At 37.3% G+C, this 25,507-nt stretch overlaps 1 protein-coding gene across 10 annotated transcripts in view; it reads right to left on the reverse strand.

The window, feature by feature from the left end:
- Positions 1-25,507, reverse strand: part of LOC105427346 (uncharacterized) — a 61,481-nt gene that overhangs the window by 13,756 nt on the left and 22,218 nt on the right. For 2 of the 10 annotated variants that reach the window (XM_011639022.2, XM_089085257.1), the window contains exons 1-8: positions 20,649-21,940; positions 17,202-17,430; positions 16,777-16,848; positions 15,433-15,583; positions 13,402-13,491; positions 12,889-12,972; positions 12,269-12,304; positions 10,588-10,653 (exon numbers count right to left, since the gene is read on the reverse strand). In XM_011639022.2, the coding sequence (XP_011637324.2) occupies positions 10,588-10,653; positions 12,269-12,304; positions 12,889-12,972; positions 13,402-13,491; positions 15,433-15,583; positions 16,777-16,848; positions 17,202-17,430; positions 20,649-20,970 (1,050 nt within the window). In that variant the 5' untranslated portion in view covers positions 20,971-21,940. Of the gene's footprint in view, positions 1-3,153; positions 3,400-10,587; positions 10,654-12,268; positions 12,305-12,888; positions 12,973-13,401; positions 13,492-15,432; positions 15,584-16,776; positions 16,849-17,201; positions 17,431-20,648; positions 21,941-25,055; positions 25,111-25,507 lie in introns of those variants that run through there. The other 8 variants (XM_089085255.1, XM_011639026.3, XM_011639024.2 and 5 more) reach the window with 8 other exon arrangements.

Below are 25,507 nucleotides of genomic sequence, written 5' to 3' on the forward strand. Positions count from 1 at the left end.
GATCGCCGCTCGTTATATAAATTACGGACGAGGCGTTTAACTCGGGCTGCCGCGGTTAATACAACGAATGAACAATTCGGCAATTAAACAGCGCTGCATTTACAACGGATAACGGAGGCAGGTTGTTGCGATCGTAAATGTTGTGAATTCAAAGAGGTTTCCACCGAGCTCTTGCACGATGGTCAAACCTCCCTGCATGATTTAACAATTTCGCCAGCGCTTTGCCTTTAATTGTAAACCCACGAGTTTCGTGACGCGATAAGATATCGACGGTATTCATACTTCCTTTCTCAATAAGGTGCGACTCGACTCGACTCCAAGTCGAGTTTTGCGGATTCCATTTAATCTAATCGCGTAAACGATTTCGTATTGTTGCGCGAATGAGAAAACGAAATGGCTACGATTAATGGTTAGTCACGTTGCGCTAATTATTGCAATAGAAAGATCCATAGATCCAAGATTGCAATAGAAGGAATTCATCAAATGACTGTATGCAAAAAGAGATTACCTGATTTAATATCCAATTAAACTCGTAATTTAATTTGATGGCAAAAAATTCACAATTTAAATTTTGTAATAAAAAAAAAAATCAATATTAAATAAAAATTTATAGCGCGAAAGATTAGAATAACTTGAATCGATTTAATATTTTACTTAATATTTTCTTTATTTTAATATATTTATTTATTATTATTATACCGAGACTACTTATATTATTTATTATTGTACTGAGAATATATCACATTTTTTGAAATATTATTTAACATTAACATCCTGCCGTACAGAGCACGTTACAAAAACGAGCTTACCGGACATGATTCAACAGATTATGAAAGACTCAGCGTAAATCTGTTCTTTTTAATGCACATTATCTTTATTAAAGAGAGATATCGAGTGTGAAACTTTGGAAATGTGACGTTCGTAAATGCGAGATTGCGCAGAGTAGAGCGGCGAATGAAAGATGATGAGAAAACACGTTGCATCTTGCATTTGCATATGGCGCGTGTTCACGTATTGCAATTTGAGTCGACAACACATCGAAGAGGAGAGAAACGGGTATTATCGCATACGGAGAAGAGTTATGATACTGCGGTTCGACCCAGAAATATAAGAAATTACGGAAGAATTGCTCGACCGAAACGAAGCCAATGACGATATCGTTCCAGACACGAAATAAAGAAAATATAATAAAAAGAGACGGGAAAGGCATAAAATGAGCCTGTTAATATAAATTATAAAACTAATGAACATATATTAATATATGTTATATATATTAATACATATAATGAACATATATACATGCGTGTATGGAAAAGATGAAAACGGTATAGAAACATTTTATAAATCTTGTGAATATTATAACAGTTAAAAGCAACCATTTTATAAAATGAAAAAAGATACACTTCAAATATTCAGTTATACTAAGTATATAAAAATATCAGAATATGACAATTAAAGAATTTCATTTTCTCGTTTCAATCAGTTTCCTGTTGAGAAACGTAAAGAAAATAAGATTGATTCTAAAACGCCAATCTTTTTTACAAGTTGATTTTTCATTATCATTATCATTATCATTATCATTATTAACAATTTGATCGAAATGTATTTTTATATTTCTACTTTATATTTATATTTATATTCCTTTTTCATTAAGTATTCAGATTAAAAATATGCAAAAATATACGAAAATAATGTTGTTAAAGTCTAAATCTAAAAATTTAATTTGACAAAGATCTCAAAATAATTATGTAAGACACAAAATAATTATGTACGCACGGTGATATAACACTATAATTATATAGTGTTTATATATAGAGTTTATATATCTTATATAATTCTTTTAGTAACTCAACAAAATAATTTTCAGATCTGATTAAATTTTTATACGTTCTAGCAAAACCGGTTTTCCGATGTATGAAAAAAATCAATCCTAAGTTAAAACAAATATTCTCAAATATAAAAGCAAGTATATTATAACTTTCTTAAAAATTTTAGTCTTGATTTGATTGAATTTCTATTGATTGCAAGTATTATTTTTACTCAATTCAAAATTAAAAGTCTACCATATGAAGATTATAATATTCTTGTTTGCCTATGAAAATACCTATACTTACATCGATACAAATTCAATCAAATCAAGACAAAAATCTTTCTAAAACGATTCTAATATTCTTATTTATCTATGAGAATATATAGTCTTGATTTAAGACTAATTTTTTTGTGTCGTAAATCAGAGCAACTCAACGAAGATACCTGAATTGAAAAGGCATTTAATTATCACCATTCATATGCTTAACGTGCATTAACGTTAATCGAGGTGCAGCGACGCAATTTCTACGACACGGCGAGCGACACGAATCGAATGCAACGACCGACTTACGACTTACTGAATTTGACACAAGGCGAGCATAAGGAGAGGAATCGCGCGCGACCGACCGTGCGAGAGACGTGCGATAAGATTCCAGATATAGTTCCAGAGTGCATTCGAAATGATCATTTAAACGGAGCTGCAGGAAACGCGAGAATAGCTGGCTACCACGATCGGAATATCGATATTTCTCGTCGTAGCACGCGAGAAGTCGTCCGTACGAGGAAAGAAAAAAAAAAAAAGAACGCGAGTCTCTGTTCCGATGGATGCGTTCGCTAAGCGATGCGAGAAAAGAGGAAGTACGAGAGTACAGAGCACATGCCAATTTCCATCGTTCGCTCGTAACGACAACGAGAGTTCGTTTGTTCATCCAGCGATCGTTATTAAGACGATCGTTGCGTGACCCGTATGTTACCTTAGCTGTGATTTACATAACAAATTTTATAGGGGATAATTAACAAATTACAATAATCGCGATAATAATAATTACGCAATATAACTGAGAGCGTTGAATATTTACGTCAATCAAATATAAAATGGATACGAAGAGTTAAATGCAATAATTAAATATTTAAAAATTAAAATAAGAATTAAAAGTACAATCGGACGTAACGTAGAAAAACTGCGCTTTTTGTGTTTATCTTATCGATTTATAAAAATACAGATATGGAGTGTATTTGAGGCTCCACTGGATAATTGTACGAATGATAGGGAAAAAAATCGATATCGTTCAAGAGTGTCCAAACACGCACAGCGTACGCGTTAGCTTTCTATGTGTAAGATACCGAAGGAGCGTGATGAAAATTTGAGTAAAAATCCTTTCGACGACACTTTTTCGCTTCTCACAGCGTCAGCGGCTCGAAAACGCGCACATCCGCCAGTAACATCTTTTCTTTGTGTATTTCAGCACTCTCGGCACGCGATTAATTACGCGGTCAATTAGGAACATAACACGCTGAGAGAGCGGAGCTCCGGCGGTTCGCTCGTCGATTCCGACTGAACGACTGACACCGCCGACCTTCGGTCGATCAGGATTTACGTAACGAGAAGCCCTTCACTCGGATCGGCAAAAGGTGGCGGATTCGCGAAATGTGATTTCCGAGCCCGAGTCCGCGCTCGTGTCCACGCGTGCGGAAAACGCGTCGCGGTACTGACTGAGCCGAGCCGAGCGGTGTCGGGCCGTATGGATCCCGCGGCTTCTCGTCCCGCTGGAGTTCGACGGCAGTAGAAGTGGCAAGTGCCGGTTGGATCGAGTGGTGGAGGGTTCAGTAACGGAGTACGCGGATATGCCACGCTCCACGATTTACGGCGATTTTAGGACCTCGAAATCAAATCTCGTTTCGACAATGATCGACAACGTCACAGTTTTCCCCGTGATTTGACGCGAAGGTGATTAAGCTCGAGACACGTTCGATTCGTGTCTTATGAATTTAGGCTAAATATATCAAAAAGTAATTAAATCAATTTTGCTTTTCTGAAAAATTTATTTTTAAAGTTAATATTTTAATGTTATAATGGAGAAAAATTGCGTTTCTTACTTTGTAACTCAGAACTTAACCCTCATTTTTAATCAAAGATGTCATTTTTCGTTTGATGGTCACCCAGGTAACAAGATATCTAGGAAAAATTGGTTACTGAAACTAACTAGCTTCTACTATTTTGAATTTATTAGACAGAAACTATACATTAATCGACCAGAAAGTCTTTCTAACTGATAATTAATCAGAAATTGACAAGATCAAATACTAATCGGTAAAACAGAATATTTTGATTAATATTTTCTAACTAATAACTAGCCAGATTATAATGTTCATTAATATCAAATAAAAGCATTACCTTATTGCTCGATTAAATCTAAATATTTCTATTATGTCATCTTCATTTTAATACTTTGATATTAAAATTTGCGCAATGGTTTTCGCAAAATTTTTCGCAAAAAGAAATTGGCTGTATTCGATCTGTCGTTAACGTAAAGATTAATGATCGGATCACAATGGTTGTGGGGGATTTATATGCCAACGTGATTTCTTTCGCGGAAGCACGGTGTCAAATCCCGTACGTCCCTGAACACTTAATGGTCCCTGACAAGAAATAAAGAGAGGTACGATCGAGAAGGCTGATCTACGAGGAATCGGACAAACCGCGCGCTAACGGTGCTACCCATCTCCCTGCTTGCCAGCTGTTGGCCAGAACAGGAAAATGCGAAAGCTCTCTATCCGATCTTCTCTTCCATTCGTCATCTCTCGATCGTCCGACACAGCAAGCAGAGGAGAGAGTAAAACGATCTCGCTCTAAAAAATTAACACTAACACTGTCAAACTCCGCAGACGCTCGGGTGAAGTTTTACTCTTCACGCGAGACTCGCGTGTTCTCTTCTGAATTTATTTTCATCACGAGATGCAATGTAACGTACTGTGTAATATTACAAGACTCGATCGGACCTCCGTTTCTGGACCGATCTGTCGGTCGGTCGTTAAGCGTCGGCGACTTTTCAACGTTCGCAATTTGTTAACAGATCTTTTTCCTTTTTCTTCCTCTCCGTTCAGGCAACTCGAATTGTCTGACTTTCAGAAAAGCTATGCCGGCACGTTGTTATGCACGAGCGAAATTTAAAGCCCTTTCGACGCGCTAATATTAGAAGCCGAGTAACCGATACGGAGCGCCGATCGTTTTGCACGACGCGCGACTCTTGTTGCAATTAATGTTGCAAGTCGATATCTATTCTGCGAAACGATCCATTTTCTCTCTTCCCGCCGCCCCGCCATCCATTCACTTACGACTGCTCCCGCTCCTTTCTCGAGACGTTAAACGAGAGAGAGAGAGCCCTTTCGTGGCTCGTCGCCGTGCGCGATTGTCGCGGCGCAACGATTCGCAATCGCGAGAACATGATCTACCGAATCGAATCATCGAGCACCGGCACTTTCAGTGCAATAATCATGTCTCTTTTTTTTTTTTCATCGTCATCGAATGGAAAACATGACCCAGCGGCGACGCGAAATTTACAAAAAGTGAGTTTACTAGAACGAATCCGGTCTTTGTTATCGGAGATATCCTCTCGAAGGAAAACGAAACGTATCTATCTCGTCGCACGCAATTAATTAAACGGTATAATAAATTTCATAATAATCAAAGCATAGTAGCGAAGTGTGCTGAATGTCCGCGGAAAGTTGCCGGCGAGGATAAATTAAATGTGTTACTGGTACTTTGCATCGGAAATTGGTTAATTAATAAATTATTAATAGCTAATGATCCAAAAAGTTTTCTTCCAAACGTATTCAATTATCGTTTTTCTAAAGCAGACAAGGATTCAATAAATAATAAAATCTTTTCTAAATTACAGATTAATTCGATAATTAGTTGGAGAATGTCCGATTTTTTTTTTTTTCAAAGAATGATGGCAAGTAATAATTTCATAAAAATGATGAATATCTACGGCTTAGTAGTCCTCTAAGGACTTGTAAGGATTCCTCGGCCTTGCCAACATATGCCGTGATGCGAAAGCAAATCGCGCTATGCCAAGCAACAAATGCCAAGCAAATACCAAAGCAAACTGGCTTAGGCCGACAGTCTGGTGGATTCACGTCGCGAAATGTCAAGCCGTAAAAGACGCGATTAGAGGCCGCGAGGCCTTTATAAATCCCCTATCGATTATCCGAAAACTGTAATATGAATGAAATGGCGAAAGAAAAGGAAAAAAAAAAGCAAAAAAAACTAGTGACAGTGTATATAGCACACGTGCAAAGCATTTCCAACCGCCAAACGAGATAAACGACACACCGCAAATCTCTCGGACAAAATGATTCATTGCATTCGATTAACGACCCTTCACTCCGCGATCGTTGCCTCAAGGATTTAAAATCGCGCGACACTGTTCGCGTTTCTTGTTAAGCCTTCATTAGCCTGAAAGTATCTTGACATTATCAAGACCACAGAGAAGAGAAATTTATTTTCATTTATGCTTCTACTTATTACTAATAAATTATGTAAAATTATCAGGAACAAAATATGAAAGATAATAAAATAAATGTTAATGTGTATCTATGCGATTGCAATAGCATAAACTTTTCCGCAAATCCTTTTAACAAAGATTTATAATTATAACTTTGTAACGTACAATTTTACAATTTTATACATTTTATTTTATATTTATAGAATAGAAATCTTTAAACGCACGTTCCGTCTATTTGCTCGTTGTATTCGATTCTCTCTTTGGAAAAAAAGGATCGGTAGCACGCATAGAGTCAACGAACTTTAGTTTGACGTCACGCGTCTCGTGGAGTCCGCGACATGCGAGAAAAAAGAAATTTACCTATTCATAAACGGCACTCCATTGAAATTGCTCAGTAATTTTTTATATCGCGTAAAGTACGACATGATGTAAATGCAAACAATTGTTATGAGTAAAAATGGAGTAAAATACAGAAGATACAGTATTTTTAGCAGCGTATTTTATGAGTCTTGATGTAAAAGTATCAAACTCACAAAAACGTCAACAATGTTAGAGCAGCGTCATGTAATCATCGATGGAGAAAAATTTGTAAAAAAATTAATAAAAAAGTCGATCTGTTCGATCTCCACTTATACAAGCTTTTACTCGCTCGAGTGCGCTCGGAACATCACCGTGAACATTATATGACGCTTTATGTAATCCTTAGAAAGTCTGTTAAGATGCTATGCTTATTTAAAGAGACCAAATCTAATGTATAAATAAAGAAAAAGAAAAAAAGAAAAAGATGCGACGTGTATATCACGAATTATAATTGAGATTTGACGATTAAATAATTATTTATTATATTAATACGATTGAAAAATCGTCTCGTTAGAAGGAGAATCATAATAGAAAACAAAATTATTTTAAAAATTTTATTAAAAATCTTAGCCTTAGGTTTTTTTCTTTTTCTTAAATAATGATTTTATTTGAGGGAAATTGAATATATCTTTTTTTCTTTTTTTGTAATTTTTAAAGGGATTTTTTAAAACTATTTCATTTAAAGAAAGTTGCAAAATTTTTTTCTTAAATTTGGAATCAAATTTTGTCAAATATTTGCAGGATAATATCGCGAAAAAAGTTTGATGATTTATGGATTTCGAAGGAAGTTTTATTGCGACAAAATGGCGATTAGCCACAAGTCGCGATGGAGGTTGAGCTAACGCTATCTTGCGTGCACAGCGCTGTATTTGTTGCGATCTCACGACAGCTTGAACATACGAGTACCGCCACCTTCGGTTGCTCGCAACAACGACAACCGTTCTGAATTGTTTTACCGACCTAAGTTTCGGATCTCTTTATACTGGCGCTGTTAATTGCCGACCGTGGCACTATGATAATAGAGATAACTGTATGTATAATATTTATAATTTAAACAAAAGAGATGAAAATCAACAATCTTTCAAAAATCATGCGTTACTGATCAACCTTGTACAATCGAATAAAAAATAAAGAGAGTAAAAATAAAATAAAATACCCTTTCTATTCACCTAACAAATAATATCTACTGTTGTAAATAATGAATTTAACGATACGTGATAGAAAGACCAACAAAAATCAAAAGGAAAAATCAATTCCCATCTTGTATGATTAAATAGAAAGAATAAAAATAAATAAAAATTAAAATATCTTTCCTATACACCAATTTAAATGTATTCATACAAATAATAATTGAATTTTTCCGGAGGTGGATACGATAATTCGTTTGTTGTGGGAGAATCGATTCTAAATTGATTGATAAACGGCGGCACGATAAATCCGAGGCGGCTTCATCTACGCTATTGATGCATTCGTTGCATATTGCGGTAGTATTTTTTTTTTTCAGGATATAATTTATTGTATCGTGCCAATCCGCCTGTCGGCCCGTAACGACGATGAAAACGAGCCAGTGAGCGAGCATTGAAACGCTCGGCGTGTTGATCCATGCGCCGCTGCCAGGCCACGGGCCAAGTAACAGTAAACTTTGTATCGTGCCCCCCGTTATTACGTGCCGTCTCTCGCTTCTGCTTGTGCCCATGCTCGCTATCGAAGCGTCGTTCGCCCCCCGGCACTCTGTGACTAATACCTCTTAACCGTCTCTTTAACGTTTGCGTCTCTCTAAACGATCGGTCGCTCACGCGGAAGAAACGTCGCTCGTCAATCTGAGTTTTGATCTGGACCTCTAATTAAGATTTCAATTCAAACATTCAAATCAGTATGCTCGCTCCAAGTTTGAGTTGCGGAAAACAAGCGGCGAGTCCATGCCTCTGTTCCTCGATTTCCTGTATTTTATTTAAGAAAACAACGATTATTCTTCATACTCGTTAGAATAGGTATTATTTCTTTAAAGACTTTTCAAAAGAATGTTGAGGCTTAACTCGGTGATCGACGAATTCCAAGATAATCATTATATAAATAGCGGGCATCATTATATAAATAGCGGCAGTCTGATAACGACATGATTGGATCAATCAATTTTCCTTTCAATATAAAACCCGTCGGTTTTCCAGCAGCGACAATGCCGCAACCGCAATGACGAAGCGGCAATGTAGAGTAAACGCGTGTTTTAATAGCTCGAAAACTGAGTCAGTGGCGGCAACAAAGAACGTGATTTTGCGAAGCGGCTCGGCCCGTATCGAGCCGAGGCATTGTTTTAAACGGCATCGTCCGTCATGAAGTCTACAATAATAGCCGCGGACGGAGATTCAACGGCGAGCAGATGGAAATAATGGTAACGCGCGCGCGCGCGCGCGCGCGCGAGAAGTCGAAACAACGGAGAGAATACCGTAAAAGGGACGCGGGGACGTGTTCGACTCCGTGTTCTCCACCTCCTCCGGTTTTGTCCTTTCATTGTCTTACATTTCGCGGGACGCTCGCTTTCGCATCGAAAGATCCGTAAACGTGTCACGATCCAAAAATACCTCTCGTTAGGCGGCGATGACAAACTCGGAGAGCCCCGAAATAACTCTTGTCTTCTCCTTCTTCTCTTACACACGTTTTTCTTATTCGCATTTTTGTCATTTTTCGCTTTTAAATAAAGATGGATTCGTGATTCTCGCATCGAAATGTTGTATTAAATTATTATAGAGAGAATTACCTAGCGAAGAAATAATATCAGCTGTTATTAATTATTAGAGTATATAAATATTAACGTAGTTAATTGTTATTAAATATTAATAATGGATATTAAATATTAATAATGGATTCATATATGAATCCATTAATGTAGGAATATTAATGTAGGAGCATTACGGACCTAATTAACAAACCCACTGTCATTAAACATTCTATTACAATTTTGATGCTATTAATGATAGCCAAGATAATAATCATACATTGTTATTCTAGGAATTTTTAATAATTATAGTTTATTACTCGCGTAATTATTTGCCTCTGAGAAGCTAGGCAGACGACTGCCACAATGAATTCATCTCAATAACGAAAGATGAAATTAAAGATGAACATTAATAGATGCATGTAAAAAAGATTGAAAAGAACATCAAACGCAGTGCGAATAATACACGTTGGCCTTATCGTTCAGGGCGTCAGACAACGAATGAAATATCAGCGCATTCGCGGATGCATGCAAGCCACAAAGAGCTTCCTGTTAACAGTTTCTCGCTGGTGGATCCACATCTTTGTCCCTCGTGATTACAGCGTGGAAGACGCACTTGTGACTTTCCGAGAATTGCGATAAATATACAGAGTGACCCGCATCTTCCAGCGCGTTGCTTTTCAACTTTATAACGGGGGGAGGCGGACCCCCGGAAATTTCGGACGGAACAACGTATTCGCGGGGCTTTTCGGTCGTGCGACGACCTCGGGAGGTTCCCGTTACGAGCCCGGTGTCACCCACATGCGAGGTGACGGCGATAATGCGAGCCGGCAAAACGTGCGCGAAGTCGTATAATCAACAAAAGCGCTTGGTTCCCACGTTATGCGCGATTCGTTGACAGCGTACACAAGGATTATCACACAAAGGATTATCTAATAGCGAGAGAAAGAGAAAGGAGGGGGAAGAAACGAGATTAACGAATCTCTCTTTCTCTCTCTCTCTCTCCCTCTTCGTCTCTTTATCGGATTCGCCATTCGCCACCTGTTGCAGAAATTCGCCGATTGATTTACGGCAGTCCGATTAGTGCAGTATCCGGAGGATACGCTTTTCTCTTTTTCTCAGCGTCGGAACGAGCGGCGAAACCGGTAGAATGTACATCATACAAATGATATATTCCTCGTAAGATCGTGCACTCACCTTCGTCTGCTGATTCTCCTCCGCGCCGCTCCTCTCCCCGTGTCTCTCGAAGACGGTGAAGCGGTTCTAAAAATGGAGAACGACTTGATTAATTCACTATGACGGAAAGACCATATAAGACGATACGTTTCGTGCAATCTCGATCGAACCGAATTGACACGCCTCGATGAATCTTCTTGCGAGATATGATAAATCTTATTCGCGGATTGCCAACTTAAAGGAGGAGTCTCTTGTAAAAGTTTGAAAAAATGCAGCTTCTTTTATTGCATAATCTTAAAATATGAGGTTTTTTAAAAATATGATTTTAAAGAAGTTTGATGAAATTCATCGTATTATTGCAGACAATTTTTCAAGATTTATCTTTTTTTAATATTTATTTTTTATCTTGTGGTTTTACTGTGTATTATTGATATCGCAAAACTTTTATGAAGAGGAAAACTTTCTGTATGTTTCTGACATAATTAATTAAAGAAAAACGATTGTAAGTATTGCTAAACTAATAAACTAATTTCCTACACTCGAAATGCATTTTTCTCGAAATAACATTTTTCAAACTTGTGATAAAAGTAACTTTTTTGCTATTCAACAAACTGATTGATTTCAGTTTTTGCACAATTTTCAATTTTCTTTTGGAACTATCGAAGATTTTTTTGTTTAACCAATTTTTTTGCACTGTCCCGAAAATGCTATAAATTTTAAATAAAAATCAATACCTTTATTTTGACAGACTGCCATTTTGTTATTTTCACACTTTGATCTAGTTTCTATCAGTATTAAAAACAAGATTTACTGAGCAAAACAAACTGATTTTTTGATTTTTTTAAATTCATAGAATGGAAATGAGATTGACTACAAATTGACCGTGTCGCCACAATTCGTCATTTGGTCGCATCATTATATTAATTTATAGCAGAGAAAGATGCCCAATATGGATGATAAAATTCTGATTCACTATTCACAAAACATGTATTCACAAAACATATATTTTTTATATATTAAAATTTCAAAACGTGCATTTGAATAAAAAGTTTTCTTAAAAAAAAAAAAAAATTTCTAAAAACACCTTATTTTTTGGTCCTTAGACAGAACTCCCCCTTTAAATATACATATCTTCAATCAAGAGACAGGCCCCAAGCACGCGTGTGACGTAAGGAAGGAAAGTCGATGACAAGCCGTCACCTCGCCGCGACGGCGAGATCGTATCCCTTTTTTTTTTTTTTTTCGAACGATCGACGGAGAAAGTTCGCATTAACCGAGAGTAACGAGAGAAGTCGAGGAGATTCCTCTTCCTTCTCCTCTTACCCCGATCCTAGTCCTCAGGGATGACACGATCGAGGACACGAGCAAAACCCTATTGAGCATCTTTCGCATGGACCTCGGACGTCCCGCATCCTTGCTCATCTTCGCGAAGAGATCGCGCACTTGTCACTCGCGCGCGACTTTGACAGACCGACGTTACGTCATCTTCCGAGAGAGAGAAAAAAGAATCGGAAGACAACGGAGGAACGCGGCATGTAAAATCCAAACTGATAGAGGCTGTCGCGATCTGCACTGATTTCGTCGACTGCTATCAGCGACGAGAGCGAGCGATACCGAACGACGAATCGAAACTGAGCGACACCCGGCGCGTACTGACGCCGAGAGTAAAAAGTAAGTCCGCTCGTCGCGCACTTTATCTCACCTCGGTGGTTTCCTGCTGATACCGCTCGCCGGCAGCCTGAAACGCAAAAGCGAAACGTGACGTCACTTGCGTACGCGCGCCGCGCGCGTGTATGAAACGTTATTAGGGAAAAATGGGTGAAACGCGCGCGGTAATTAGCCGCGGCCTGGAGAAGCTATCACTGCCTTGCTTTCTGTCTTTATTAAGTTTTTATTAAACGAGCCTAGCAGCTTTCCTTCGGCCGGCACGCGCGAATCGTCCTCGCGTCCTCGAAATCTCGCGCCGTTCACCGTGAAAACGAAGAAAAGTATTTTGAGTCTATTTAAGGAATTTTCGTGACGTGAAAATTAATTATGACGAATAGAATGCGCGAGTAATTAGATAACTACGCGAGCTACGTTGCCTGATGGTTATCGCGATAATTAACAAGATGATCAAGTTTGTAATTTAGTAAATAATAAACATGTCAATAATCATTATAGAATATATTAAGCGGAAACGCACGCAAAAAAATTTTTTTAAGTGAAAGATTTGCGGACAAAATAATTAGACGAGGGGCGCGCGTGTTTCGAAAGGTCGACGGACCGAAAATTTATCCTTTCGAGATGTAGAGGGAAAAAAATTGCTCGCCGAATACTTACGTGCGCTATGTTGGCCGTATCCGGCGAGGTCGTCGAGGCCAGCTGATTCCGGTTCTCTATGACCGTTTTTATTTGCTCGAGTACCTACGAACCAACGAACGAACGAACGATAAGTGGCGGTCAATAATTATGCGCACGGTTCTGTCATTTGCAGAAATTTTATCTGATGGAAAAATCTAATTTTTCGCAAGGACGGGCTCCTTAGTTTTCCTATTTTTTTTTATCCTATTTTTATTCCTATTTTTTTTATCAGTCGTACTTGAAAGCAAAATATCGTAATATTGAAGAACGCCAATTATATTGTCAGTGTATACGTCGTGCGCGTATATATATATATATAATGTGGCGTTTGAAAAGCGGAAAAATATTTTCCGCCGACGGAAAAATACGGCTATAAAGATCCGTTATGCGTTTCGCGTGAAATGTTTATCGCTAAACGTGGAGAGGCGACCATGATTTGCGGCGTGTCAATTCACGAGCTTTAAAAGTATGTTAAAAACTTCCGCGAATTACCCGAAGGGATATCCGGTGCCTTTGTGCGACATGATGATGATTGTATTCCTTGTGCTCGATGATCTCGTTACTCTTCCTGGCCTGCCTCCGCTGGAAAAAGAGACGAAGAAAAAACGTGACGTTTTCGCAAAGTGAAACCGCACGTGAAGTCCTCGCGAGTTTCGGGTTTTCCACGAACGTGAAAACTATTCGTGACTTTCCTCAAGTATCAGGACGGAACGCGCTTCTCATTTTTTTCTCTCGAAAATAGAAAGGATAGAAAGGATCGTTCCACATTTCGCGTGGCATTCTGACACGAATTATCAAATAATTATCAATCGCATTAATTGCGGCCGTTGAGAGACGCGTTCGAAGCCATGATTATCTGTTCTAATCGAAATGCACAATATAATTTGCCAGATAAATTTGCGAAAGAGAGAAGTGGAGATATCATCTTGCACGTATTACTTCCCATAGAACCGAGTTAATGTACGTGACTATTAATAAAAACAGATCAGATCATATCAGATAAATTGATAAATATATCAGCTAAACTGTAATTACCCTCCTCATTTTAATTAAAGTGTGAAATATAGTTTACTAGCACATAATAAAGTTTGCGTTTTGTAAATCACATTTTGTTTGTAAATTTATGCAGAATTAATATTTATCATACACTGTAAAAATAAATTAGAGATTTTTATTAGAGATTTTTATTATAATAATAAAATAACATTTTACTAACATCATTATTATTATCTTGAATGTTGATGATTATAAATTTAATAAAGTTTAAACATTTTCAAAATTATAGTGACATATGTGTTTATTTAATTTTGCTTTTTCATTCTAATATTATTGAAAAAGGAAAATTAAACAATAGCCATTACAATACTAATTTCTTTTTCTTTTTATTTTCTTTAATTATTACGGATCTAAATTGGAAAAAATTGAACTATTTTTTTCCAACTTTAAAAATTCATCTTTAAAGATAACTGTACTCATTTTTATAAAACAAAATACGTATTACAACGTAAACTAAATGGAACCGACGAAAAAGCCAAGATAACGATCTATGATCTCGCGAAGGAAAGAACAACGGATGAAAGTAACGGTGCGCGATGGGAGAAAGAAAAAGTAAGTTGTGCGTTCATTCGAGGAAATGCAGAACGGCAGCCAAGTAATTAGTCAGCCCCGTTCGTTAATTGCATTCGCGGCGCATCGTCAATTTTATGCGACTTACGTGGTAACGGTAATGCGGATTTGTCCGAGTAACACCGTGTGAGCACCGCCGCGATTCTTCAGTCCGTGAAAATTGGAAGACAAGTCACGAGCCGATCGCGGACATGTGTAATCGCGTAGCTCGATTCGCGCGTGCTTCGAATAAAATACGTCGTCGCCGCTCTCTCTCGACGACTGCGAGATTAGATGAGTAGCACCGGCCGTTTTTGCGACGAAGCGTTCACGCTTCACGCGGCGGCGAGCACGAAGTCTCCGCGTACTTGTCTATATAATTCGCGAATATGTAAACGATGCGAGCAAATACACGTACGTAAATTGTACTTGCGTCACGATTAACGAGCGTTTGCCGGATAATTCGAGTGTCGCCGGGAGTTTCACCGGCTGGTAGAAAGGAAAACTCCAAGTCTCGAGCATCGGCCGTGCAAACGATTGTGCAAATATTGCAGCGATTTTTCAAACGGGAGATAGCCCGCCATGAAATATTAATCGTTTGCCAACGAGATAGCGGATAAAAAAATATTGTTATTTTTTTTTTTACAAAATTGATGAATTATTGTACGCAAATAAATTTACCCATTTACCCATTTACAGGAACTTGAACAGATGAAATATTTCTTCTTTCCATTTTTAATTTTGTATTTGGGAAATCTTTCCCTCGATATTTCTTTAAAAGTTGTATGTCGTATGTTTAAGCATTGGCTTAAATAATCTATCAGTCCTTCGTGACTGGTCCCTCGAGAAATACGTTAAGAACAACTCGAATGTTTTGCAGAATATTTATGACATCTGAATACGAGAATAAATACTGACCTCGAGCGTCGCCAGACTGGCCAGCGAGGAAAGAGGCCGAGTGTGAGGAACTTCTCCCGGGAAAACGCTATCATGAGACACTGACAACTTGCCGGCACCTCCTCGTAACTTGACGAAGTTGTCCTCCACCCCGTCTCTTCGGAGGAAAACGCTAAAAGACAAGGAAACAGAAAAACGTTCAATTACGTTAAAAGTTATTTCGACCTTTTTGGATGATATTAATAAAAATATAAATTTCGTATTACATTATGTATTAAATGAAATTATCAAAATTAAATAAACACAAAACTCTCTTGCGTAAGTACATGCATATAGAAATATATATAAACCGTGCAAAAAATATATGTAAAAAAATATATGTAATTTATTAAATAAGATAAATAATTTACAACGTATAAAAATTTTATGTATATGTAATAAATTAATTAATATACAAGAACGTTGATCTTTCCTATAAATAAAATTTGCTCTAAATTTACCGTAAAAAAATCGGGGAGGAAAGCAGCGTTCGACACGAATTGCGTTCAACATAAAATTTATTTGCTGCCATTAACACTCGAAGTTAAGGCAATGAGTTATTTGCCAGGAATAACACGCGTCAACAACATAGATAATTATGATCTTTCTGTGATGTCCTCTCTGCGACAGCATCAGACTCATACTAAAACAACCGCGTCGTTGTTATAACAGACACGACATTACATGACCCACGTAAATCACACGAAGCACGCAAAACGCCCTCAAGTTTCGTGCTATTACGGCAAGCTACTACGGTACTACTACAAGATAAAAACGAAAAAACGAGGTCAAGGATTATAAATTGAGTTATAATGAGTCGAATATTGCGACCGCGGCTCAATTCGCGTTTGGAAACGAATAAAATTATGTTTTATATTTGTAAAAAAGAAGGAACAAGTCTTCTTTTATTATTAATATTTTTTTACTATTTTGAAAGAAAATTATTAACATTGCAAAGTAATATAAAGCATTAGATTTACAAGTAAAGCAGATTAAAGAAATTTTGAAGTAGCAAGTACTAATTATTATCAGGATATCGTGTTATGTTTTAATTAAGTTTTAATTTTCGCGATAAAATTATTTCAAGGTATTGTTAGATTTTTGAATTTAAATAAGATGTTCTCCATTGTAAATTTCTCCGCAATAAAAGCGCTACGGGATAATTAGCTAATTATTATCAGTAGCTGATATTTCGGTGGCATGATCAGTGTTATTATCTACGTTACGAAATTATTTTTGGAAATGATGATTAAAATTCTGCGAAATTTAAGCGACTATTATATAACTTGGTACTCTACTGGTGCCAATAAATTTCATGATATTTACTGTTTAAAAGATCCACGTGTCTTGAAAAATGCAAGGAAATTGCATCTTTCCGATGATCGAACGCGTAGTTCACTGAAAAGATTTAACACAGTATTGCCAAATATTGACAAATCGGTAGATACGATATTCCAATATCGCATTTAATCTTAGTCAAAAAATATCTACATAAAATTCCGCATGCACCTAAAATAACCTTTATCTTATAAGGAAGCAGCTCCGAAAAAATTCGGATGTAATTCTTACAAAAATGTATATAATTAGTTAAAAAAATAATTACTTCTATAAATAATAAAACATAAAGTGAGATTTTCGAATGGTAGCAATTTTCCAAATTACTTTTATATTTATTATTTTAAGGAAATCTGCGTTTTTTTAAAGAAATCTTATTTCCGAAATTGATAAAAATATATAGAGACGTTTTTTACCTTTCCCGATCGCAGGAATCGGTAAGAAGCTCACTGGCGCTTCTGCTGCGGGCTTCCTCGGGACGTCCTGCGGGATGCCTCATCGTGATCTCATCCCGTGGGATGCGCGCCAACTCTGCATCCCGATCGGTTGAATTGGAAACGGAACGTATATCGGCGGCGCCGCGGCTTTTCCGTCGAAAGATTTTCCGGAGACCACGTAGAGGATGAAAACGACGCTTCTTTGGTTCTGCAAGGGAGTGATATTCGAAAAGGATTCTGTTAGAATAACTGTACAAACTCAACTTCTTCCTACTCAAATATTTTATGTGTATATTAGTTTTTTAAAGATTTTTATATTATTAATAGAGAAGGAATAAATAAACTATCATTTATCACACTTATTTTTAATTCTTTTTTGTAAATTGCTTTATTTAAATTAAATAAAATGGAATTAAACAAAGAAACATAATTTTTCATTCGTCCTTGAAGGAATTAATGCAATCCTATTATAATTAGAAAATGAAAAGTAATTACAAACCAAGTGCATTTTATATTTCATATTTTATACAAATAAAATTACTTGCAATATTCTTAAATAAAATTTTAAATATTTAGAATAAATGTTTTTAAAAATACACGTTGTGATACATATTTTATATCACTATTTTCATTGAAACTGACAGTTGTGAGGTCCTTGCGAGATGCACGACGAGCAATATTTACCGAGAGAGTCTACGAGTGAATCAAGAGAAGGCATCCTTCGTGCGAAAGATCTAAAGCTAGAATTCACATATTTCGTTTGCACAGTGTACACTTGACTAACTTCACAAATTTGATAAACGCAAAATAATTTGATAAACAACAGTCATAACGCGATAAGATTACGAGCTCGGTCTCTCGATAACTCCATATTGATATAAACTGAGAGCCTCTCCTTATAAGGTGTAAGTCTAATATCACATCGATATTCGACATCTCTCTCTTTAATGGTCTTTACTCTCTTCCTACCTCCTCTTCTCCAATCTGTCTTTATCCCCCGTCTATCATAATAAGCACGTCAACTTTATTACTTGACATGACGCATCTGTCGATACTTCTTGAGAAAACCTCGCGATGCTTTCGATGTTAATGCACAGAAATGAGATTTGAGACTTTTAGTAGACAGGCAATCTCAACGGCAGATGGAGATGGCAAATCAAAAAAACAAAAACTATATAAAAGAATTCGTTGTGCATATTTACGTTGTATCACGTGAAACAAAATAAACAATCATAACAAAAGTAATAAGGAACGAACTAAATAAATACGCGAAACTGATATGGAAAGAACGATGAAGTAAAATGGAAAAAAATTACACTAAAAGCTTTTCTGAAAATTTATTTAGAAAATTTATTTAGAATTATATAAAATATAAAAAAAATTTAATTTCCAAGATTCCAACAAACCTATAGCGGCAATATACACGAGTTAATTAAAGTTTAATTAAAGTTTGTATTAATCTGTTTTTACATTTAGAATGCAATCTCTTTCATCATATTAATATTTAATGACCTTTGAATTATTCGACTCATTCATAATTTTATATATCCTGCAATTATAATATAAAATTCAGTATTAATCAATATTTGGAGTCAATATATCCTAACTTGATATATCGTGATAACGCTAAGATTAAAGTCGATCTACCACAGTTCCGTGCTGCATGATGCTGCGTTTAAAGTAGATCTATCACGATCTCCACGTACGTCATGCGATCAAATATCGGCCCACACGACTCTAACGAGACAAGGGGAGACGAATGAACGCTTGATCGGGAGTGATCTTTACTGTGTACTTGACACTCTCTAGGCTAGCGCACTTTACACGCTTCAGCGACGGCTCCGGCGTCGTTGAAGCGCGAAAAATAATGCTACGCCCGAGTCGCTCGCTCGCGGCTGTCTATCGTATGTAACGAGAAACATCTGTGCGATATCGGAAATAATAATGCCACTGGCCGAGAAAATTCTCTAAATACAAAAAGAATCCAACGACGAAAAATGTAAATTATATCGCATTATTACAGAAAATAATAATATTTTTTTTATGAAAGAGTTGAGATTTATGTTCCGTCCAAAGTTGATGTATTGATTACAAAAGAATTTCAGGACAACGGCCAGGGCTCTGACAAATGTTAGTTGAGTGACATGTTAGTTGAGAATTCATGAAGTTTCCCTAATTATATCCTCGATTAAAAAATTAATTTCACGAAACTAATTTACCCCACGATTGTCGAGTCTCTGCAATTTACCGGGATCCAACCCAATGTCGGAAGTTGTTGTTCCGACCCGGAAACTCGCCCGTAATGACACATAACGCGGCTATGTTTTTTCGAACAATAGTCACAACAGTTCCGTGACACGAAACGAGAAAAAAAGAAACTACAGCCCGCCACCTGTCATAATTATAATTGCCATCATCGTTTTAATCTTTCTGTCCGCTCTTAATTAAACATAATACACGTGTCTTACTACCGCTAACGACGACCTCGATTCACCATCCTTGCCCGAGATGCGGAGGACGTCCTGGCATTCGTACAACCTTGCGGATTACAGACGATACCGTAATGTGACGCTAACTTGGGCATGAACTTGGAGAACCGTTGAATTAAAATTAATAGGTTATCCTCTCCAGAGGCAAATCACTTTAAACTTCGAGCAACATAAAACCAAATATAAAAGATTCTGTCTTAATTCTTATTTATTTTTCATACAAGAGACAATATTTATTCCATATTTATTTTTAATTATCTACGAGATATGGAACTATCATTAAAAAATGTAAAAAATGCCAATTCTGTTGTGAGGAACGATTTTATCATTGAATTTCCGCGATGCACATATTTTTATGGGAAATCGACCGTGTAAACGTGGCATTCAATAAAACCCATATGTTTCATCATACGCCTCATTTAGGCGGCTTGCCATAATATACGCCTCGGGAATTCGCACGTCTCAACCTCGAACGAGCGCGACATCGAGAATCCAATTCTCGGAAAAGGAAATGCAGTTTTTCTAACAGCGTGTCTAGACCGCCGCCGCGAGCATTGTATTTCTACTATTTTCTGGAAATCAACAGGAATTCCCCAGGGAAATCCTTTCGACTTGAATGCAACGTATGATCGAAAAATGCAACCGGTAGTTATTGAAATTTGCATTGTATCAATTTATCTTATTAATTATTATATTATGTGATAATACTAGCATCAAATAAATAAAATTAGGAATAGAATTAGAAATTACGTTTAAAGAAAAATGAAATATGCATTTAAAGAGAACTATTCTAAAAAAAAAAATTATTAAAAATATGCAATATCAAACTAATAATTTTATTAAATATTTATTTTACTTAACATTTTTTCTCCAAAATGCTTCTATGCATCAAGGATATGAACTGTCAAAGTACGCTAAGAACACTCAAGTAACTGACCTTTGGGCAAAGGGTCGACGCTAGGCTGAGTCGCCGGGAACTCGCCGAGGCCAAAAGCGCGATGCTGCTGATGATGATGATGCTGTTGATGATGATGGTTCTGAGGGGGCGGCGAGGCCTCCCTCACGCAACCCATCAGGCTGAGGGCACCGCCGACACCTCCACCTCCGCCTCCGCCGCCGGGGACGGTGCTCGTCGACATTGTCCTGCTGTTCTGAAACACCCCGAAGAACCAGAGTGCGACGTAGGACTCTCTCACGCGCTGGTACCATGCCGAGAGAAACGAGCTGTCCGATCTTTTCCAGCTCTTCCAGCCGTCCATGCTTTCCCGCCTCGAATTCCCGGACGTGTCTAAACGCGATGAGAAAATATCTTGTGCTTTCTTTTTCTGCCTTTGCCTGCCGCTTAATGAGCGCGGATGGAATTAAAAGCGAAGGTGTGGTCTTGGTGCGGCCGTGTTGCGCGACGATTCGGGGAATATTGATTTCTATCAGCTGACCTTACTTTCGTCTCTCGGGGCGACCTTGCGCAACTTAATTCGACACGAATGATGTGCCTTGATTAATGGATCATAATTTATTTCCGCGACGATTATTATTGACTGATTATATAAAAGGAAAATAATCGATCGATCGACGATCGCGAGAGATAGGAAAAAAACTTTTTTTTACCGTGAACTATTTTGAGGGAATCTAAACCGCGAAATAGTTAAATAATTATTATATTTTTAAAATTTTATTCGTAGTAATATTAATTACTTCGTATTACCATTTGAGATCGATTAAACGATCTTTCAATTATAATACTCGATTAACTCAGGTAATTTTAAACGTACTATATCATCAATTTTAGTCTCGTTTCAACGTGTTTAAGCAGTTTAAACGAATATAACAAACTTCAATTATATTTCGCGTTACTTTATGTGACATCTGCACTATTCGCCCGTTGACCGACAGTAATGTCTAAGACGCAGCACCAAACGATCAACTCACAGGGAACTTCACCGCGGGGGGCACACAAATTACACGCGGCTATTCTTCACACGGATCGCGTAGATCGCTCCCGAAGCGTCTCTCTTTCCCAAGGATCGCGCCCGGGACCGCGGCGCGGGACAGGCACGCGGAAGAGATTCCTCGCCGCGGAATGTCGCCTTTCGAATCGCAAAGAAAGGCGGGAAGAAGAACGGGAAGAAGAAAGAACGCGGAATGCATTAAACGCGCCGTCGCCTTCGCTGTTCTCCGCTCCACGACCGTAGGAGAGGAGGATTAATACTCGATCCCCGGGTCCCTCTCTGCGCGTCAACGGGCTGCCCGCGCTCCGCTCTTCTAGGCAATGGGGGTCAGGAGGAGATGGTCGCCATAGCAACTGTATCCGGCGAAGGGATGCGCGGAGCGACGGCGGGCGGTGCATCGATTGCACCCTCTCGGCTGGCGCGCGCGCGACCCTGACCTTCGCGCACAGCTGACGACGAGGATGACGGCGGAGCTGGGGCTCCGCTCCGCGCCGCCACGTCGCTGGAACGTGGGGAAGCCTGCCGAGAATTAGCGCTGCTGGTTCTTATTAAGGTACCATCGTCACGTAACTATCGTCGGTGTGTTAAAGTGCGATGTCATCAAAAATATGCGCGCGGAGAATTCATTACGCTCGCCATTTTAAGGATGTACTATGCCTATTTTTATTTACAAAAAATTGTAGATTACTCTAAATCGCATTTAAAAGAAATTACAAGAAATTTTACGGCGGTTTAAAATCTGGATGGAAATTATTTACAAATAATTAAATAAATAAAGAAATGTGCTTTAATTGAAATATAATTAAGAAATAATGACAAATCTCAATTTTTTTTTTTATATAAATATTTTAAGTATTCAAGATGATTTATGTAAAGTTTGATTATGATGCAGAGATTAGTTCTGTAAATAAAAATTAAATGTTTATTAACAAGTACAAATAAAATGAGTCGTGACATCAAAATAAAATAAAATTTTTATTTATTAAAAAACAAATAATCTTTGTAACTTTACATAAATCATCTTGAGTACTTAAAGTAAAAGTAAATGTAAAAAAATTGAGATTTTTGTCATTATTTCTTATTAATTAGATTTCCATTAGAACAGAATTTCTATTTATTTTAATAATTTTTGATCTAATTTCTAAATCGTTAAATTTGTTTGTATTATTTTTAAATGTTATTTAGTAAGTAGTTTTTATTGTAAATTATAAAAATAAATGTAATACTTTATTGAATCTGAAATAATTCAAGAACAAAAACAAAGAATAATCTAAAAGTTCTACATTCCTTTTCTGATTTCGTTAATGCGAAGATTGATAGATTTTAATAATATAGACTATAATTAATTATTTCCTATTTTGATATAATTATTTTTCACATTAATTACCGGTTTTACACATTAATTAGATTAACGTATGGATTGCATAAAAGGGCATTAGTGTTTCTTTTTAACATACTTGCTAATCTTGTTGCATCAATCATAATCAAAAGCGCAATTATTTTCTGATTGCTAGCTGGAACGTTGAAATAAATCATGACCAATAATTATTTTCGCTCCGCTTATTTCTGTCATTATTCATGATTATTAATTATTCAATAAATTGTAAATATAAATTGCAGATTAGATAATTATTCGATTACGCTTTATTCAATTTTGTTAATAGTATGAAAAGGTTAATAAAAATATTCTTACTCAGATGATATCTTTCGTTTACATAATTAAAGATATCGCATTTAAAAATCAACATAAGATAAAAATTGAATCGTATTTGACCAACTTAGTGCTAAATGTCATGTGAAAATTATTGGATTTCAAGTTATCGCGATTTCCGGATACTGTAATCTGATAAGTGGAGCCAATCACGTCGTTGCTCGTGAAATAGTTTTGTCGATAAAAACGGCCTTGACACGGCTCCTAGAATGATGCGCGTTTACCCGGAATTAATATGAAACTTTGAGAAATTTACGACGGCGCATTCGCAAACATCTCAGGAATGCAGCCGGCGTAATTTCGCTAGAGAATAAAAAACATCGGTGGGAAAGTCCGTACGTTATGCGACTCAGAGCGGATGTCTGCGCACTCCATTCAACAGATCGCAAACTGGCTTTGCAACAAGTGAACCGCTAATGCCATTATATCATGTTCACCTTTCACGCTAATACTAATCTAGTTAAAAGTCTTCTTTCCTAATGTTAACCCGTTTAATCGAGTTGTCGAGATTGTTTGACATGTGACGTACGTATATGGTAATTTTTCCTATCAAAATCATGATGTAAATTCTAACTGACAATATTGTAAGAATCCTGAATAAATCTGAATTGTATAACTTCAAAACTTTCGGAGCTCTGCATTTACAATATTTCAGAACTGAGAAAAATTTATGGATATTTATTTGTTTAGAGATTTAAAGAGTTTACGTTTTCGTGTCTTATAATTTTTATCTTGTGTTATAAAATTCCACACCTTCGCCATTATAAAATCGCTAACAGTTAACTAATGGCTCTTATTATCTTATGAAGGTGAAACCGTTTGCGCAGTTTCAATTGTTTGTGCAACATGGATACGGCTGGAACTGCTGCAAAAGTTGGGCGGCACACGCATTCCAGAATGCATGCAGAAGCCGTCGAACGACGGCGCACAATTTTCCATTCGATACGTGGCGTAATTACGCGCTTCCGGTTTCCCGGAACAATTGCAGTCGGGCGACCATCCGCGACGACGAGCCATCGATCCCCCCCCCCCCTCTCTCTCTCTCTCTCTCTCTCTCTCTCTCTCTCCTCTCATCGTGATGGCATCTACGAGCAATGGAATGCGAAATAATATCGCTCTTATGCCACGATGCGTTTCGCATGCATTTCAGGGTAGAACAATGCGAGCTCTTCATCGAAAGCCGCGCACGTTTGTTTCCGTAATCGGAAAATATTGCCGAGCCTTCGTTAAACGCTCGGCCATAAATCTCGCACGATGGTCGCCTGATAATCCATCAAATATTTGCGTTAAGAAGACATTATTACGGCAATTTAACGTATGATTCTATTGATAAACATATCTATTTCTGTCTCATAGAACGGCTGAATGAATTCAAACGAAAAATAAAAAATTATCCAATTGGCAAAATGATGTATTTTAAATTATGTATAAAATTTAATATGAAACTAAATTATAAATATAATAAAAATTATATAATTTAATATAAAACTATCAGCGAGTCATTTCAATATTTTTCATAGAATAAATGTTTTAATATAATTAACACTATCAAAAAAATTCAGGATATTAATGCATTTCAAAAAAGTCATCTGGTCAAATAAAAATCCATCCTCCCTCCTCCCTCGCCCTGTTATAGAGTAGAATTGCGTCAACTGATAGCGACGAAAAATGATCTATATCTTACCTTACAGGAGGTGTGACATGTCAAGTCGTGGTTTGTACATGCGGGCGTCGAATATCTGTAAGACAGAGACAGAGCCGGTTAAAATCAAAAGTGCAACGAGAAATAATAAAGAGATAACTAGACAGAAACGATGGCAGTGTCGGGGTCATGGCGGGGTCAATGAATAATATCCGACTTGTATACCGATCGTGCTTCGCGCGAACTTTACTACCTACTCGTTCCGCGAATCCTCATCTGATTTATGCAACACCAATACGCGCGCGCGACGGAGAAGGAGCTTTCCTCGGAATTTATGCTCGGCTTAAATTTCAGACGTGCTCGATTCAAAGCAGCTCGATCCGAACGCTAAGTCGACCGAGGGATTCGATTTGGAATCACGAAGGCGCCACTACCTCGCACGCTCGTGAATTCACGTGAACGAAATACTAAATATCAGATCTCAAAGTTAAGTA

The sequence above is a fragment of the Pogonomyrmex barbatus genome, unplaced genomic scaffold (assembly GCF_055798465.1).
Source record: "Pogonomyrmex barbatus isolate J1 unplaced genomic scaffold, ASM5579846v1 scaffold1, whole genome shotgun sequence".
In the NCBI taxonomy this organism is placed as follows: Eukaryota; Metazoa; Arthropoda; class Insecta; order Hymenoptera; family Formicidae; genus Pogonomyrmex; species Pogonomyrmex barbatus.